The sequence below is a fragment of the Ovis aries genome, chromosome 3 (genome assembly GCF_016772045.2).
Source record: "Ovis aries strain OAR_USU_Benz2616 breed Rambouillet chromosome 3, ARS-UI_Ramb_v3.0, whole genome shotgun sequence".
Classification (NCBI taxonomy): Eukaryota; Metazoa; Chordata; class Mammalia; order Artiodactyla; family Bovidae; genus Ovis; species Ovis aries.
Genome location: NC_056056.1, coordinates 208,213,890 through 208,234,009, shown reverse-complemented (window position 1 = coordinate 208,234,009; position 20,120 = coordinate 208,213,890). Strand labels below are relative to the sequence as shown.

Here is a 20,120-nt window from a genome sequence, read left to right as displayed (position 1 = left end):
CAAAAACTTATTCATGCATATATACACATACTTATGCACATACTGATTTTCAATTTATAATAATTCACTGAACTGAAAATTTATGCTTTGGGCACTTTTTTGTATGTATGCTATCCATCAAATTAAAAAGCTAAAAAACTGAAAAAAAAAAAAAAAGACTTCTTGTAGTTCTCTGCTTCCACCCTGAGCTCAGTGCCGGGGAAGATCAATACTTGATTCTACAAAAGTTATTCTCCATGGGTCAACACATCCCACACTCAGACCCTGTGAGATCTCACAGTCTTCAGATATTGACCAGGGTGATCAGGGGAGAGAAAGGCACTCATGAATTTTGATGAACCGTTTCTACCCCAGTCCCAGTGGTAGGACCCAGCATTTAGGACTACGGAAACAGGAGGTCAAAGGACCGTGTTGCTCATATAAGGAGATTTTGAAGATTCAGAAGCTCATTGGTGTCTGAGCTACAGAAAGTGGCAGATGCAGCCTCCAATAGTGCCTGAAATGGTGAAAGGTGTTGCTATTGGCTCTCAGGAGGGAGGGTGTAAGGGGTGGTCTATATAGACCCCGGTCGGCACCCTGACGCCTCCTCACAGGCTGATCCTGCAGCTGGGACTGTGACCTTGAGTACGTGGGGTCAGGATGGCTCTGGGCAGACACCTCTCCCTGCAGGGACGCTGTGTCCTCCTCCTCGGCACCGTAGTGGGTGGTCAAGGTAAGAGCTGCCCCTCTGTCCTGGGTCCACAGCAGGCAGGTGTCTGGAGTTCTGGAGCTGAGCCTCAGTGTTTCTGACCAAAAAAGAACCATGCTGATGTGATGTCCCTCTCCTATGGGGGGTCCATTGGTCATAGCGGCAGATTTGACAGAGCCGTGAGGTTTTGTCTGGACCTAGCTGGGTCAGCCTGAGTCCCTCCACTGTCTCCCTTGTTCTCAGGGAGCTTCTAGGGTCCCAGTGGCTCCCAGTGTGTGGAAGGTCCAGTGACTGAGCTCACTGGGGACTCTGAGCTGTTCCCACACGCTCCACGTGCCTGGTGTGTGAGCACTGCCCCTGGGTCCCTGTGTTTCCTGTGTTTTCACTCCTGTAGGCTCTGTGATTGTGTGTGTGTATGTGTGTGTATGTGCACAGGTGAGGAGTGTGTGAGAGCATGTGTGTGTGTGTGAGGGTATGAAGAGTGTGTGTGTGTAAGTGTGTGAGGGTGTGTGTGTGTGAGGATGTATGTGGGTGTGAAGAGTGTATGAGTTTGTGGAGTGTGTGAGGAGTGTGCAAGTGATGTATTAAGGTGTGTGAGGAGTATGTGTGGGTGAGTGTGGGTGAGCGAGGGTGAGTGAGGAGTGTGTGAGGGTGTGTGAGGCTGTGTGTCCATGTGAGGGGAGGTGGAGCCCGTCTGTGTGAGAGGAACAGAGCTGCTGAGCAGGGACTGAGTCCGTTGGTCTGTGAAGCACACAGGGTGTCCACAGGCCTGGGTGTCACGGCTGCTGCATGTAACTGGATCAGAGCTAATCGTGCACCTGCCTGCCTCTCTCTGGCTCCTCTCCCCCATCTCTCGGGCTCCCCTCTGCTTGTTGCCATGTCTGCCTAGCACTGGGCTCTGTGAGAGGCTTTGCCTGCTGGCCTCACCCATTCCCACCAGGTGTCCATTAGGGAGCAGAGAAGCCCGCATCCAGGAGAGGGGACTTCTTGTCTGTTCAGTTCAGTTCAGTTCAGTTCAGTCGCTCACTGGTGTCTGACTCTGTGATCCCATGGACCGCAGCACACCAGGCCTACCCTGTCCATCACCAACTCCCAGAGTCTACCCAAACTCATGTCCATTGAGTCGGTGACGCCATCCAATCATCTCATCCTCTGTCGTCCCCTTCTCCTCCCACCTTCTCTCTTTCCCAGCTTCAGGGTCTTTTCAGATGTGTCAACTCTTCACATAAGGTGGCCAAAGTATTGGAGTTTCAGCTTCAACATCCGTCCTTCCAATGAACAATTTGTCCCTCTGTTTGTAAAGATCAGTTGATGTGCAGCCCCATGTGTATAAGTTCCTGAGTCCCTGTCCTGGTCCCCGTGACTCATTTCCTGATGTGCTGGGGGCCTGGGACGGTCCTTTCCCCTCCCAGGATCTGCTGTGACTCTGTAGGGAGCCCTTTCTCTTGTGCCCTCTCCTGTCCCTCCCTGGAGCTGCTTTCCCCTGAGTGAGGGTGGAGTATGTTACTAATCCTTCTTCATGGTCTGCAGGGTTTCTTTGGACAATCCGCTGATCTCCTTATGGGAGTCCTCTTGGGTGACAGAATTTTTTCCTTCTCTTTAGACTTAGAATTCTCTCTTTCTCTTTGCTTTTGGATAGTTTACTCTGTGCATCTTTTGGGGTTACTTTTTAGCTTCTTGAACTTAGATGTCTGGATTTCCCCGCAGGTTTCAGAAATTCTCAGTCTGTCTTTCTTTCTTTGCTAGGTCTCCTTGCTGCCTGCGGGCTTTCTCTAGCTGCGGTGAGCAGTGCTCAGGCTTTTCACTGCAGTGGCTTCCCTTGGTGCAGAGCACAGGCTCTGGACACACAGGGTTCAGCAGCTGTGGCACACAGGCTTAGTTGCTCTGCAGCATGTGACTTCCTGGACCAGGGATTGAACCCATGTCCCCTGCATTGGCAGGCGTATTCTAATCCACTTCACCACCAGAGAAGTCCTCAGCCATTATTTCTTTTCTCCTTCACTTCTTCTGTGACTCCATTCAATACATTGTTTCTCTTTATGGTGTACATATTTACACTGCTTTCTATATTCCTTTCATTCTCTTTTTGTTTCTCTAATTGGATACTTTCAACTGATCTTTCTTCTAACTTATTGGTTCTTTTTTTTCCTTTTCCTTGGTCAACTTTGGTGTTGAATCTTTGTACTGAATTCTTCAGTTTACTCATTGTATTGTGTTAATGCTTAATCGCCTCTGTCATGTGTGACTCTTTGTGACCCCATGGACTGTAGCCCACCAGGGTCCTTTGTCCATGGGATTCACCAGGCAAGAATACTGGAGTGGGTTGCTATGTACTCCTCCAGGGGATCTTCCAGACCCAGGGATCAAACCTGAGTCTCTTACATCTCCTGCACTGGCAGACGGGTTCTTTACCCCTAGCGTCACCTGGAAAGCCCATTCATCTATTATTCAGCTTCAGAATATCTGGTTAGTTCTTTTTTTTTTTTAAACAAATTTATATGTCTTTATTGCTCTTAATGATTCTTCAGGGCTCAGCCTTATTTACTGTCCAACTCTCACATCCATACAGGACTACTGGAAACCATCATCTGTGCTGGTTATTAATTCTTTCAGGGGTAAAATCTGCTGCATTTGTCTGGAGAGCAGGTCACTTTGAACTGTGATTTCTCCTGCCATGTGGTTGCTATTGGTCTTTGCTCTTCTTTCTTACGCCTAGCCAGCTCTATAATACTGGCTGAGCTTTGCAGGTCTGTGTGAAGAGAACCTGAAGCAGGACTTTCATATTGTGCCCCCAGAGGCTAGGGTTACTCAGCCTGATCTTACCCTCCTGGTGAGAAGAACTCTCCTGGCACCCCTGACACTGAGTGATTCTGGTTTGGAGGATGTAATGATCCCTCCAAAATGATAGTATCTTGGCGTGGTCAAACTTCTTAGGGTACTCCAGATCTTTCTGGAGCTGTTTTTGTTACTGGTTGCTGTCTAAGTTTGGTCTTTTTTAAGAGGATGGGGGCTGCTGTCTCCTACAGCAGCATTTTGGTAATGGCACATTTGAGGTCTTTATTCTTTGAGAGAATGGTTTTGAGTGTAGAATTTGAGATTGGCAGCTTTTTTTTTTTTCTTTCAGTAAATCTAAGGCTTCAGTCTACTCTACCCTGACATCTCTTTTTGTTCTTGGGGTTTTAGATGTCAGTATAGATGTTTCTCAATTTTGTATACCTAGTCTTTATCTTAGTATTTTTCTTTCTGTCAATTTTCTGCTGTCATTTTCCATTTTAGTGAAAGTAAGCTAGGTATGGTGTAGTGAAAAAACAAGATGTATCCTTATATAATATGTTCTGTTCACTTTGGCAGGACTTCTGCTATCATAATTATTCAAGCACTCAGGTTGTTGAATTCTCCACCATTGTATTATGCTCCCACTGCAATACAAGGCTGCAGTATTTGCTGTGGTAGAAAAATATAGTGGCTCTTAAATGTTTCTATGTGGAAGTGACATCATTTGTTCTGCCACTTTGTTGAATGAGCCAGATCACATGGTTATGCTTAACTTCAAATAAGTAAGGAAGTATTACTATTTCCACATGCTCACAAAAAGAGAATTTTAAATGTTGCTGAACACTAGTAATGTCTCCATCTATAATGTTCCTACAAATGAACTCCTTTTTAATGCAGAAACCAGAGTCGTCTTAAAACTTAATGGCTAAAGTGCCATCTGATCACTTTTGTCAAATTCCATTTGTTAGATGCATGTTACTAGATACATTCAAGTGTGGGTTACACAAGGACATGAATACCAGGCAGCTGGAATAGCCAGGACCTTTCAGAGCCTGTTCCCCAGCCCTCTGTTGCTGAGCTGGATGAGATGCTCCCTATGGACAAGGAAGGAGAGGGAGGGTTCTTCCCTAGATCCCGGGCCATGAGCTGTAACTGAGATGGGGAAGCTGGGCCCTAGAGGCCTTGGGTACATCTACAGGGAGGGCAGCGTCCAGACTCCCTGAGGGTCTGTCCTTGGTGGTATCCATGGAGCTGGTTCTATAGGATTGTGAGAAATACCTGGTGCCTCTCTTCCTGCTCCAGGTTCAGTGATGGCACATTGGGAGCTTTGAGTTGGCCATTGTGGGAATGTTTATATCACAGAGGTCAAGAAATACTATATCCCATGCACTCTTTCACTCCTCAGATAACTTATATTATATCACTTCAAGCCTCCTAAAATCTCTCCTGTTTCCTGTGTCTGTTCTCTCTTGCAGCTCTGGAGCTGAGGTTGAAGGATGGAGCCCACCGCTGTGAGGGGAGAGTGGAAGTGAAGCACCAAGGAGAATGGGGCACAGTGGGTGATTACCGCTGGAGATTGGAGGATGCATCTGTAGTGTGCAGACAGCTGGGGTGTGGAGCTGCCATTGGTTTTCCTGGATGGGCTTATTTTGGGCCAGGACTTGGCCCCATTTGGCTTTTGTATACTTCATGTGAAGGGACAGAGTCAACTATCAGTGACTGTACGCATTCCGATATTAAAGACTATCATAATAATAGCTGTTCCCATGACCGGGATGCTGGAGTAGTCTGCTCAGGTGAGTCCTGTCTGACCTGGGAAGGGATCTCTAGCAGGAAAAGCCTCTGTCTTATCACCAGAATGACTCGAGATTATGGATTATAGCCTTTAGAAGATGCTTGGGTGAAGGGTCTCTGTGATGCGTCACAGAAGGTAGAGAAGTCAGGTCAAAAGTTCCATACAGATACAGCTGCTGTGTTTGACCTCCGTGACATCGTCTCATCATGGTAATCGTTCTGTATTCTTTGACATAATGGTCAGTATGGTGTGGCTACATGGTGGGGGAGGGGCGGTCACAGGAGAGTTGTGGGCAACAAGGTTTATCATGCTCATAGGTGCTAAAACTCAGAGCCACACACTCCATCAGGTTGGCATGTGGGGAATGTGCCAATAGAATAGGCTCAACCAAGCAATGGTGACACAAAAGGGCATGTGAAGACCCGTGGATAAGTGATCATACTGGGGGTCAGGGTGCAGTTACACAAGGAAAAGGTGTGAAGGGATTTCGCTGGTGCATTTAAATGTCTCTAGGTCACAGTCAGAGGAAGCCAGAAGTGGGACTTGTGGCAGAAAACAGTCTCATCATGCTGGTGCACCTGATCAACTGAGTGGAGAACTCACATCACATTTGCAGGGATGTTGAGGGAGCAGGGAAATGAAGTATTGAAGTTTACAACACAGCAGCTGAAGCGCATCACGTGTAAGAGGCAGTGAAGCTCAGAGGACCTGAAGCGACTCCTATGAAGTGCTCAGTGCTGTCTATGTGTTTGATCTGTGCCAAGGTGATGCAGGAAAGACAGCAGTGAAACTAGGGTGTGAGTGGGTGGTCACAGTATTTGGCAGAGGCTTCTAGGTGTTATCATAATTGTGGATTGGATGTCCAGGATATTAATCCCATCAGAGCAACTGGACTGGAGGAAGATATTGTCAGTTATCACAGTAAGTTCCCTCAAGTAGGGAGTTGGTCTTAGGCAAGAATCACCCCATCTGATGTGACTGTGGGACAAGGGAGCCCTGAGTACATCTCCAGTAGGTCCTTACTAGCCACAGCCAATCAGCTCTTGGGTGTTTATGTTGAAGAAGATCATTAGAAAAGTGATCTTTTCTAATCTCACCTTCAGCAGATCTTTGATGATTCTAGTTGAAGCCCTTAAAAAAACAATTATTTTCCTTTTTAAAAGGGACTTTATTGAGGTATGACTGACATACAAAACTCCTTGATAAGTATGCATTTGTGAAACCATTACAGGACTTATGTCATAAATCTATTCATCTCTTCAAAAAGTTTTCTTCCATTCTCTTTATCATTCTTATTAAAAATAATTATTGTCAAGGTGCTGGTAAATTTTAGTTAGAAACTTTTGTTTTAAGCAAACCCATTTTCTGGCATCTCAAGTAACCTTCCTTCTTTATTGTCACAATGTCCTAATCATGGTTCTAACTGTAGATAAATTTGTGGAAGCACTACAGGTGTCTCTACCATATTTTGATAAATCAGCATCTGAATGAAAATGGAGTGTGTGATGTTTGAACTTTCTGTGAAATTAGAACTTCCAATGTTATCATCCTAAGAAGATTGATGTCTTGATATTAATTCCAGTTAAGATACGCTTAAAGGTAAAGAAGTGGAGAGTGCTCTGATATTTAAACCCTGATTATGGTTTGTACTCCCTGACTACCATTGCTCTAACGTAGGCTCTCACATTTTTATGAATGGTTTCAGGTTCCTTCTATTTTTTTTTTTTATTGTTGTTGTCACTAGTTTCCTTACCTTGGTCTGTCTTTTCAGACATATTTTAATGATGCGAAGATAAGTTAAATGGTGGTGATGTGGTAGAGATAAGATTAGAATAGCTTGTCTTTTCATTATCTTAATCAAAATTGAATTCTTGGAGTTTCTTCTGCTTAATCTTAGGAGTCAGGTACGCAAGAGAAATTTCAGCCTCAGTAGTGGATTGTTGGAATTGGAGTGCTGTGTTTAGAAGAAATCTAGAGTAGAAACAATGACCAGAGAAGAATGTATAGAAGCTTGTTTGAAATAAGGAGGAGATTTCAATGAGGGGCTAAACAAATTGAGAAGGACTGTGGTGCAAGTGTTCCAAGTTGCTTCAGTCCTGTTCTACTGTTTGTGACACCGTGGACTGTAGCCCACCAAGCTCCTCTGTCCATGGGATTCTCCAGGCAAGAATACTGGAGTGGGTTGCCATTTCCTTCTCCAGGGGATCGTCCTCACCCAGGGATCAAACCTGGGTCTCCTGCATTGCAGGCAGAGTCTTGATTATCTTCTGAGCCACCAGGGACTACAGTACTGAAGTGCAGAATGGTGAGGGGATGAAGATGCAAGGATTGCAGAAGGGGAGGGTTGGAAAGATGCAGTCAACTCATACATTCACCACAGCCTCTGTGTTACACTTCCTTCCTGCCCCCATTCCTTCCCTCCCTCTCTTCCTTTATCTTGTTGTGGGAGTCATTTCTGAGCTCTGTGGAAGTGCTAGCATTTGGAGGTTGCAGTTTTCTTAGAGGAAAGTTTTAATAATATGGATTCTGTTTATTTAACAAATATAAGTTTTCTCATATTTTTCTCTCTTTTTTTTGTATCAGATTTTGGTGAGTTGTGTTTCACAAGTAATGTGTTTTCAAAGACTAGGCCCACTTTACAAAAAAATTTCAAATTAGAATAACACTGGTTCATATCTCTTATCTTTAGATGCTGGGAAGATCTATAATAATATTCCTCCTTTTTTTTTACTGGTGGTGTTAATTTGTGTTCCTTCTTTTTTTCTTAATTGGTTTTGCTAGAAGATTATCCATGTTAATGTTCTTTTTAAGAAAATCACTAATGGACCCTATTGATTTTTTTGATTTGTATTTGCTTTCTACTTAATTGATTTCTGTACTCAGTATTCACTCCTCTTTTTCAGTTATGATTTTCCCTGATAGCTCAGTTGTTGAACAGTCTGCCTGCAATGCAGGAGACCCCTGTTTGATTCCTGGGTCAGGAAGATCTCCTGGAGAAGGGATAGGCTACCCACTCCAGTATTCTTGGGCTTCCCTTGTGGCTCAGCTGGTAAAGAATCTGCCTACAATGCGGGTCACTTGGGTTCAATCCCTGGGTTGGGAAGACCCCCTGGATAAGGGAAAGGTTACCCATTCCAGTATTCTGGCCTGGAGAATTCCATGGATTGTATAGACCATGGGGTCACAAAGAGTCAGACACGACTGAGCAAATTTCACTTTCCAGTTATGATTGTTGTTGCTTTTGTAGATTCTTGAGTCTTGGGTCATTTTCTTCTGTTTCTATTTTTATTCTAATGTAGGCATCAAGGAAGCATCAAGGTTCTAAATTTTCTTCTAAACATCACTTTATTAAGCCACCAGTTTTGCTAGTCTATAATTTCTTTTGTATTTTATTACCATAAAATGTTTCTTTTTCTCTGAATGTATTCTTTGTCTTATAGTCTGACTTTGTATGATATTAATATAAATAAACTGTATACAGTCTTCTCTGATTTGTGTTTGCATAGTATGTAATTTTTTACCTTTTTAATATGTTTCTGTGTTTATATTCAAACACATATATATTTATAGACAGTATATTGTTTTGTCTTATTTAATCTGGTCTGATCATCTTGTTTTTTATTTGGAGTATTTAAAATATTTACATTTAATGTAATTATTGATATAATTGGGTTTAAGTGTACTTGCCTGCTATTTGTTATATCTTTGTTCTATTTTAATCTTTGAGTATATTATTTTATCTTAAAATTCTATTGGCTTATTAATCATATCAGATTTTTAAGTGATAATGTTGAATTGTTCTTTTTAATTTTAAAATAATTTTTATTTATTCTTGGCTGTGCTGGGTCTTCATTGCTGCATAGATTTTTCTCTAGTTGTGGAGATCAGAGGGTACTCTCTAGCTGCAGGCATGAGGTTCTCATTGCGGTGGCCTCTCTTGCTGTGGAGCACAGGCTCTATGGTGCTTAAGCTTCAGTAGTCATGGCCCCCGGGCTCTAGAGCACAGGTTCACTAATTGTGGTGCACGGGCTTAGTTGCTCCGTGGTATGTGGGATTTTCCTAGACCTGGGATTGAAACCGCGTCCTCTGCATTGGCAGATGGATTGTTCACCACTGAACCACTGGGGAAGCCCACGTTGAATCACTAATCTTTAATTACGTTCCACCTTGAAATGACGTGACGTCACAACATGCAAAATGTCAGTCATTAGTTTTCTTCCACTTTGGCCATTGGTGCTATCACTGCCGCACATTCTACTTATAAATTTATTATGAATCTTATAGTTTGTTTTTAATATTTTTGCCTTAAATCTTCTAACAGAGAATCAACATTTAGCAGAGACTCTATACCTTTGAGTGGATCCCTGTTTTCATCTGCTGTCATCTCCCTTTAGCTTGAAGAACTTTCTGAGGCAGTTTTGTGTAGTTGTGTCTTCTGGCCTCCAGTTCTGTTATTTTTTCATTTACCTGAAGTCATTTAATTTTCATTCAGTTTTGAAAATTATTTTTATAGGTGATTCAATTCTAGAGTAACAAGTGCCCAACCCCAATACTTTACATATGTTTTTACATTGTCTTCTGACTTTCACTGCCTCCAACAAAAAGTCAGTAAATAATACTTATCCTTTTGTTTCACTGTATATAATGTGTCAAATTTCCCTGGCTGCTCTTAAGATATTTTTGTTTGTTTGTTTATCACTGAATTTCAGTATTTACATTGTCATGTTTTCTGAGAATGATTTTATTACCTTGTTCAGCATTTGTTTACCTTTTTGAATCAGTGGATTTATAGTTTTCAATAAATTTGCAAAAACTTTCATTTATCTTTTCTTAATATTTTTCTGCACATCCCTTATTTTGAATCTTCAAATACACATATTTTATATATTTTTATATTATCCTACATGCCACTGTGTTTCTGTTCATATTTATCTGCCTTTTTACTCTCTTTGGTTCAGTTTAGTTAGTCTCTACTGCTGTGTTTTACTTCCCAGTTCTTTTATTCTGCAATGTCGAGTCTCTTGTGTAACTAATCCAAATAACTGTTCATTCCAATGCTACATTTTTTCAGTTTTAGAAGTCTCATGTGTTTATTTTTCCTAGTTTTCTTCCCTGTTCATTTTTTTTCTTCATTAAGCATATTGATATTAGTGGTTTAAAGATCTCTTCAGCCAATTCAGTACTTTCTGTAATTTCTGAAGTTGATTTAAATGATTATTTTTGGAAATTCTAATAATTTTTTGGTTGGATGTTGGGCATCACTAAGCAGTCCTTTACCAGTAAGAACTTTAGAAATAAATAATCAGAACACATCTAAAAATCAGGGAATTGTACTTGATGAATCAAATAAAGTTTTTTCATTGGGTTATTTTCATTCTGTTCAAAATGTGTTCCTCTGATGACAAAATGATGAACTTTGATTTTGGTTTATCTCCTTTAGTTTTAAAAATTCCTTGATCTCACCTTGCCTGCCATATGCCCCACCTACAGCCTACTTCTACAGCACTAGCTATCCTTTCTGATTTTCTTTTCCATTCAGCTGTGTCTTTTAAGTTGGTGTTTGCTTGTCTGAAGTGGGAGAAATGAAAAATGATAGCAGCTTAAGTGGTAGATGGGAGGAGCAGAGGGTGATGTAATATGCTAACAACCTATTCAACAAGTGTTTCCCACAAATATTTACATATTTTGTCCATATTGAGGCTTTTTGAACTTGGAACTCTCCAAATTATGGCTTGTTTGCTCACTTCCTCCTCCTTCTCCTTCTTCTTCCTCCTTTTAGAATTGTAAAACATTCAACATGCCATCTTCTTTTAGAATTGTAAAACATCCATGAAAGAAATTAAAGATACCACATTAACAAATTGAAAAATAAAAGCCATATGATTATCTCAATAGATGCAGAGAGAGCCTTTGACAAAAGTCAACATCCATTTATGATAAAAACTTTTCAGAAGGTGGGAATAGAAGGAACATACCTCAACATAATAAAAGCTATATATGACAAATCCACTGCAAACATTATCCTCAATGGTGAAAAATTGAAAGCATTTCCCCTAAAGTCAGGAACAAGACAAGGGTGCCCACTTTCACCACTACTATTCAACATAGTTCTGGAAGTTTTGTCCACAGCAATCAGAGCAGAAAAAGAAAGAAAAGGAATCCAAATTGGAAAAGAAGAAGTAAAACTTTCACTGTTTGCAGATGACATGATCCTCTACATAGAAAAACCTAAAGACTCCACCAGAAAATTACTAGAGCTAATCAATGAATATAAAGTTGCAGGATATAAAATTAATACTCAGAAATCCCTTGCATTCCTATACTGCAATAATGAGAAAATAGAAAGAGAAATTAAGGAAACAGTTCTATTCACCATTGCAACGAAAAGAATAAAATACTTAGGAATATATCTACCTAAAGAAACTAAAGACCTATATATATAAAACTATAAAACACTGGTGAAAGAAATCAAAGAGGACACTAATAGCTGGAGAAATATACCATGTTCATGGATCAGAAGAATCAATATAGTGAAAATGAGTATGCTACCCAAAGCAATCTATAGATTCAAAGCAATCCCTGTCAAGCTATCAATGGTATTTTACGTAGAGCTGGAACAAATAATTTAACAATTTGTATGGAAAAAAAAAAAAAACCAACTCGAATAGCCAAAGCAATCTTGAGAAAGAAGATAGAACTGGAGGAATCAACCTGCCTGACATCAAGCTCAACTACAAAGCCACAGTCATCAAGACAGTATGGTACTGGCACAAAGACAGACATATAGATCAATGGAACAAAATAGAAAGCCCAGAAATAAATCCACGCACCTATGGACACCTTATCTTTGACAAAGGAGGCAAGAATATACAGTGGATTAAAGACAACCTCTTTAACATGTGGAGCTGGGAAAACTGGTCAACCACTTATAAAAGAATGAAACTAGAACACTTTCTAACACCATACACAAAAATAAAAAAGGATTGAAGATCTAAATGTACAATCAGAAACTGTAAAACTCCTAGAGGAGAACATATGCGAAACACTCTCTGACATACATTACAGCAGGATCCTCTATGACCCACCTCCCAGAATACTGGAAATAAAAGCAAAAATAAACAAATGGGGCCTAATTAAACTTAAAAGCTTCTGCACAACAAAGGAAACTATAAGCAAGGTGGAAAGACAGCCTTCTGAATGGGAGAAAATAATAGCAAATGAAGCAACTGACAAACAACTAATCTCAAAAATATACAAGCAACTCCTGCAGCTCAATTCCAGAACAATAAATGACCCAATCAAAAAATGGGCCAAAGAACTATACAAACATTTCTCCAAAGAAGATATACAGATGGCTAACACATGAAAAGATGCTCAACATCACTCATTATCAGAGAAATGCAAATCAAAACCACAATGAGGTACCATTTCATGCCAGTCAGAATGGCTGCGATCCAAAAGTCTACAAGCCATAAGTGCTGGAGAGGGTGTGGAGAAAAGGGAACCCTCTTACACTGTTGGTGGGAATGCAAACTAGTACAGCCACTATGGAGAACAGTGTGGAGATTTCTTAAAAAACTGGAAATAGAACTGCCTTATGACCCAGCAATCCCACTTGTGGGCATACACACCGAGGAAACCAGAACTGAAAGAGACACATGTACCTCAATGTTCTTCACAGCGCTGTTTATAATAGCCAGGACATGGAAACAACCTAGATGTCCATCAGCAGATGAATGGATAAGAAAGCTGTGGTACATATACACAATGGAGTATTACTCAGCCATTAAAAAGAATACATTTGAATCAGTTCTAATGAGGTGGATGAAACTAGAGCCTGTTATACAGAGTGAAGTAAGCCAGAAAGAAAACCACCAATACAGTATACTAATGCATATATATGGAATATAGAAAAATGGTAATGATAACCCTGTATGCGAGACAGCAAAAGAGACACAGATATATAGAACAGTCTTTTGGACTCTGTGGGAGAGGGCAACGGTGTGATGATTTGAAAGAATGGCATTGAAACATGTATAGCATCATATATGAAATGAATTGCCAGTCCAGGTTCGATGCATGATACTGGATGTTTGGGGCTGGTGCACTGAGACGACCCAGAGGGATGGTACTGGGAGAGAGGAGGGAGGGGGGTTCAGGATGGGGAACACGTATATACCTGTGACGGATTCATGTTGATGTATGGCAAAACCAATACAATATTGTAAAGTAATTAGCCTCCAATTAAAATAAATAAATTTATTTTAAAAATATTCTGTGATAACCTATATAGAAAAGAATCTGAAAAAGAATGAATATATGTACATGTATAACTGAATCAATTTGTTGTATGCCTGAAACTAACATAACACTGTAAATCAACTATAATCCAATAAAATTTTAAAGGGGAAAAAAAAGAAATTAAAGACAATATAATCAATGGAAAGTCATTATGTGCTTCTGGCCTGGAAGAAGTAATATTGTTAAAATGCCTGTACTTGTCAAAGTGATCTACAGATTTAATGCAATTCCTATCTAAATCCCAATGGCATTCTTAATAGAAATAGAGAAAATAGTCTTAAAATAGGAGTGTGTGGTTTAATTTTTATATATTCATGAATTTCCTGTTTCCTTATCACTATTGAGTTTTAGTTCCATTCCATTATGGTCATGAAAAATACTTTGAATTATTTTAATATTTTTGAATTTGTTAAGGCTTATTTGTAACCTAGCCTGGAGAATATTCCATTTGTGCTTGAGAAGAATGCATGTTTTTCTGTGGTTAGAATTAGTACAATGATAGTATTAAAATCAATTAGCATTTTCTATGAGTCTTGTTTCAGAAGAAAAACCTTTAATAGGAGATGATCTGGAAACTCAGCTGTCTGATAAGCTCCCACTGAGAACACACACTCTACCAGGTCCTTTGACAAATTCTTGGATTTCAAGAGAGATGGCTGGGCCTCTCTCTCTATGACTCTCTGAGTTTTCTTAACTCATCTTCTTTCCCACTAAGGTCACTGAAGAAATTCATGAAATTTTTGCCATTGAAAAGACAAGATATGATTACATAAACATGAATTAGTGATAGCATCTATATTTCTTCTCTGGAGCTGTCACCGTCTACAGATTGGCATCCCCTCATGGATCCAGCCTCAAGACTTACCCTCACCTAAGCCACTTGAGGACTAGCTCCTGGGAGATAAAACTGATCAGGATATTAGCCCCACAAGTTCCAGGAAAGCTTTCTAAGCTTGTCTGGATGCTAGGTCTCTCATCTCATAGTCCATGTTCCTCTGGGTGGGTTCTGTTCGGCATATCTCTACTTTCAAGTGCCTGCATATTATATATTATCCTTGGATCTGTAGGTCCTAGGGTGCTAAATGAGAAATTCACTTCTTCAACCAATGCTAAATGATGTGTTTCCAGTATTCAGCCATTCCAATGATCTGAATTGCGCTCTGTAGTTTCTAGGCTCCTAAACCAAGGAATTCAGATTTCTAACCAGTCTCAAATTGTATGTTCTTGGGATTCAGCCATTACAAACTGACCTTGTAATCCTCCTGGATTTCTCTTTAGAAACCTGCTCAAGAAAATTCAATTATGACAGTAACTGTCAAAGACTCTCTACATGCTCCACTTCTACAAAGAAAAACTTTCACATCATGGCCTGTAATGCGCGGTTTCAAGTCAGCACCATGTAAACTCACTGGTTTTGTTGTTTCCTCTTAGGATTTGTGCATCGGGCTGGAGGGGATGGACCCTGCTCAGGGCGAGTAGAAGTGTATTCTGAAGAAGACTGGATCCCAGTGTCTGATGGGAACTTCACCCTCCCCACTGCCCAGATCATCTGTGCAGAGCTGGGGTGTGGCAAGGCTGTGTCTGTCCTGGGACATGAGCTCTTCAGAGAGTCCAGTGCCTGGGTCTGGGCTGAAGAGTTCAGGTGTGAGGGGGAGGAGCCTGAGCTCTGGTTCTGCCCCAGAGTGCCCTGTCCAGGGGGCACTTGTCACCACAGTGGAGCTGCTCAAGTTGTCAGTTCAGGTGGGATGCAGGTCAGGCCTTTCAACTCTGTGACCACCCTGTTCAGGTGAGAAAGTCATATGATTTTGCTGAAACTCTGTATTCTTCTACCAGCATACTCAGAAGTCCAGCTCATGACAAACGGCTCCTCTCAGTGTGAGGGGCAGGTGGAGATGAACATTTCTGGACGATGAAGAGCGCTCTGTGCCTCCCAGTGGAGTCTGGCCAATGCCAATGTTGTCTGTCGTCAGCTTGGCTGTGGAGTCACCATCTCCACCCCCAGAGGACCACACTTGGTGGAAGGAGGTGATCAGATCTCAACAGTCTGATTTCAGTGCTCCGGGGCAGAGTCCTTCCTATGGAGTTGTCCTGTGACTGCCCTGGGTGGTCCTGACTGTTCCCACGGCAACACAGCCTCTGTGATCTGCTCAGGTAAGAGCAAGGGAGAAGGGCTACTGGTGCTCAGGATGCTCCTGGAGTGAAATGTCCTCAAGAACAGAGAGGGAGGGAAAATGGACTTCAAAGTCAGATATTTCAGGTGAAATATGGATCTTCTCATTGTTCCTTCATTTTTCAGGTCAGGGCAAGAAGTGTGAAGGGGAATAATATATTTTTAAGCTACATTGTTGCTTACATGTAATCATAGAAAACAATGTAGGAGTAGTAAGTATAGACCTCAGTATGAACCCCACCTCAGAGCAACAAAAATAATGTCACTGTCATCCCCTCTCCTCAACAGGGAAAAGCGCTTACTGAACTTCTGCTAATGTAGAGAGTTTTATCAATTTTTGAACTTTATATAAAATGATACAGTATGTTGCAGCTTTTGTATCTAATTTCTTAGCCTCAAAATTATGTTTGAGATTCACTCATGATGTTGTATACTGTAGCACTTTATTTATTTATTTTTCTTACCGTAGAGTATGCCTTTGAATTTTCATAACTTTTCTTCCAAGGAGTAAGCATCTTTTAATTTCATGGCTGCAGTCACCATCTGCAGTGATTCTGGAGCCCCCCAAAATACAGTCTGACACTGTTTCCACTGTTTCCCCATCTATTTCCCATGAAGTGATGGGACTGGATGCCATGATCTTCGTTTTCTGAATGTTGAGCTTTAGGCCAACTTTTCACTCTCCTCTTTCACTTTCATCAAGAGGCTTTTTAGTTCCTCTTCACTTTCTGCTATAAGGGTGGTGTCATCTGCATATCTGAGGTTATTGATATTTCTCCCAGCAATCTTAATTCCAGCTTGTGTTTCTTCCAGTCCAGCGTTTCTCATGATGTACTCTGCATATAAGTTAAATAAGCAGGGTGACAATATACAGCCTTTACGTACTCCTTTTCCTATTTGGAACCAGTCTGTTGTTCCATGTCCAGTTCTAATTAAAAGACACTTACTCCTTGGAAGAAAAGTTATGACCAACATAGATAGCATATTCAAAAGCAGAGGCATTACTTTGCCGACTAAGGTCCGTCTAGTCAAGGCTATGGTTTTTCCTGGGGTCATGTATGGATGTGAGAGTTGGACTGTGAAGAAAGCTGAGCACTGAAGAATTGATGCTTATGAACTGAGGTGTTGGAGAAGACTCTTGAGAGTCCCTTGGACTGCAAGGAGATCTACCAGTCCATTATGAAGAAGATCAACCCTGGGATTTCTTTGGAAGGAATGATGCTAAAGCTGAAACTCCAGTATTTTGGCCACTTCATGAGAAGAGTTGACTCATTGGAAAAGACTCTGATGCTGGGAGGGATTGGGGGCAGGAGGAGAAGGGGACGGCAGAGGATGAGATGGTTGGGTGGCATCACGGACTCGATGGACGTGAGTCTGAGTGAACTCCGGGAGATGGTGATGAACAAGGAGGCCTGGTATGCTGTGATTCATGGGGTCGCAAAGAGTCGGACACGCCTGAGTGACTGAACCGAACCGAATGCCTTTGAATGATCACATGTCCATGTACTGATCAATTCTACTGACAGTATAAATCTGAGTTGTTTCCAGTTCTTGACTATTACAAACATGATACTACAACTTACCATGACAATGTCTTTGGATGCAAATATGTGTTACTTACTTTCCATGTTTAACCCTTGGTCATTTATTTTCTTTTTCTTAATCAAATGGTGTCCTTTGATGAACTCATTTCTAAATATTATGGAAACATAACTTGCCAACTTTTTCCTGTACATTTAATGCTTCTTATATCCTTAAAAAAAAGAATTTTTGCCTACTCCTAGATCATAAAAATATTCTCCAAGAGTGTCTTATGGAAATTTTAATATTTTTCTCTTGCATATAATTGTGCATTTCTTCTGGGATTGATATTGGTGTAAGATAAGGGTCAGTGTTCATATGGACATCCAATTGGCTCAACCTTTTTCTGAAAAGATTCTTTTCCCGAAAAGATTTTTTTCCCCACTTCAGTGCTGCCTTCGTCATAAGCAGAAGGGCAAGTATGTCTGTCCTTTTTAAGACTCTCTATTCTGTTCCACGTTATCATTTGTCTATCCTTGCACCAATAATGCATTTTCTTAATTATCACAACTTTGTCGTGTTTTGTTGTTCAATCACTAAGTCACGTCTGACTCTTTGTGACCCCATGAACTACAGCTCACCAGGCTTCTGTGTCCTTCACTATCTCCCAGAGTTTCAAACTTTGCAGTTAGTGTTAATAATTTTAATTTACAAGAGTTACTTTATATTAACTCCTCTAACTTTGTTGCTTTTCTTATCAACTGTGATGGTCATTCTTGGTTGCTTGTATTTTGTATGAATTTAGAAATCAGCTTGTCATTTTCACCAAAAGAAAAGCTTAAGGGCATTTTTTTGAGATTAGATTTTAAAATTTGAAAGGAGACAAAGAATTTGAGGATGACTGACACTGACAATGTTGAATTTTCCAAATCATTGACATAATACATCCCTCCATTCAGTTAGATCTTGAATTTATCTCAGAGATTTTGCCCATCTTCTACTAGGATTTCTCCTAGGTATATTATTTTTGATATTATGAGTATTTTTTTTTTTGTGAAAGTGCCCTGGCAATGAATTCTCTTTGAGTTGTTTTCATCGTTTAGTTTTTTAAATTTTGATGTCACTTGACACATTAAAATGTTGCAAAAGTAATATAAAAATTCCTTTATGACGTTTACCTGGGTTTCTAAATGTTAGTATCAATATTTTGATTTAATCTGTGTGTGTGTGTGTGTGTGTGTGTGTGTCCTTCCTTCTCAATTCCCCTTCTGTCCCATTTCTTCCTGAATATGTAAAATCTTTCTGAATTAAGTTGAAGGCATGATGTTCCTTTACCCTTAGGACACTTCTGGGAATTTCCTTACAGAACCAGAGTTCAGTCAAGTCTTTAAATGACTTCAGCCCCAGGTGACATCTAATTGCAGCACTAAAAGACCTGACTGAAAGCCTGCCAAACTGAGTTTCTTCCTGATTAATGACCCAAAGTCATAAGCAAAATGAAATATATATTCTTTTTCTTCAGCTAAAAGTTTTGCCTTATCATATTGATCAAATTGCTAACATCCGTTGAATCACAGAAAAAGCAAGAGAGTTCCAGAAAAACATCTACTTCTGCTTTATTGACTATGCCAAACCTTTGACTGTGTGGATCATAACAAACTATGGAAAATTCTTAAAGAGATGGGAATACCAGACCACATTACCTGGCTCCTATATGCAGATCAAGAAGCAATAGTTAGAACTGGACATGGAAAAACAGACTGATTCCAAACTGGGAAAGGAGTGTGTCAAGGCTGTATGTTGTCACCCTGCTGTGAAGTCACTCAGTTGTGTCCGACTCTTTGCGATCCCATGGACTACAGTCTACCAGGCTTCTCTGTCCATGGGATTTTCCAGGCAAGAATACTGGAGTGGGTTGCCATTTACTTCTCCAGGGGATCTTCCTGACCTGGGATCAAACCCAGGTCTCCTGCATTGCAGGCAGACGCTTTACCCTCTGAGTCAAAGCGTCTGCCTATATGCAGAATACATCATGTGAACTGCTGGGCTGGATGAAGCATGAGCTGGAATCAATGGTTGCCAGGAGAAATATCAATAACCTCAGATATGCTGATGATACCACCTTTATGGCAGAAAGCAAAGAGGACCCAAAGAGCCTCTTGATGAAAGTGAAAGAGAAGTGTGAAAAAGCTGGCTTAAAACTCAACATTCGAAAAACTAAGATCATGGCATTTGGTCCCATCTCTTGATGGCAAATAGATGGGGAAACAATGGAAACAGTGACAGACTTTATTTTCTTGGGCTCCAAAATTACTGTAGATGGTGACTGCAGCCATGAAATTAAAAGACATCTACTCCTTGGAAGAAAAGCTATGACAAACCTAGACAGCATATTAAAAAGCAGAGACATTACTTTGCTGACAATTGTCCATTTAGTCAAATCTATGGCTTTTCCAGTAGTCATGTATGGATGTAAGAGTTGGACCATAAAGAAGGCTGAGTGTAAAGAATTGATGCTTTTGAACTGTGGTGTTGGGGAAGACTGCTTAGAGTCCCCTGGACTGCAAGGAGATCAAACGAGTGGATGCTGATAGAAATCAGCCCTGAATATTCATTGGAAGGACTGATTCTGAAGCTGAAGCTCCAATACTTTGGCCACCTGATGAGAAGAACTGACTTGTTGGAAAAGACCTTGATGCTGTAAGATTGAGGGTGGGAGGATGAGATGGTTAGATGGCATCACCGACTTGATGGACATGAGTTTGAGCAAGCTCTGGGAGTTGGTGATGGACAGGGAAGTTTGGTGAGCTTCAGTCAATGGGGTCACAAAGAGTTGGACATGACTGAGTGACTGAACTGAACTGGGCTAA

At 40.8% G+C, this 20,120-nt stretch overlaps 1 protein-coding gene across 1 annotated transcript in view; it reads left to right on the top strand.

Annotated features, from left to right (window-relative positions):
• The first annotated feature begins 586 nt into the window (after positions 1 to 586).
• LOC114114063 (antigen WC1.1) overlaps positions 587 to 20,120 on the top strand; it is a 65,897-nt gene continuing 46,363 nt past the window's right edge. The window contains 4 exon segments of the mRNA XM_060413470.1: positions 587 to 712; positions 4,939 to 5,259; positions 14,991 to 15,299; positions 15,393 to 15,584. Of these exon segments, the coding sequence (XP_060269453.1) occupies positions 640 to 712; positions 4,939 to 5,259; positions 14,991 to 15,299; positions 15,393 to 15,584 (895 nt within the window). The 5' untranslated portion in view covers positions 587 to 639.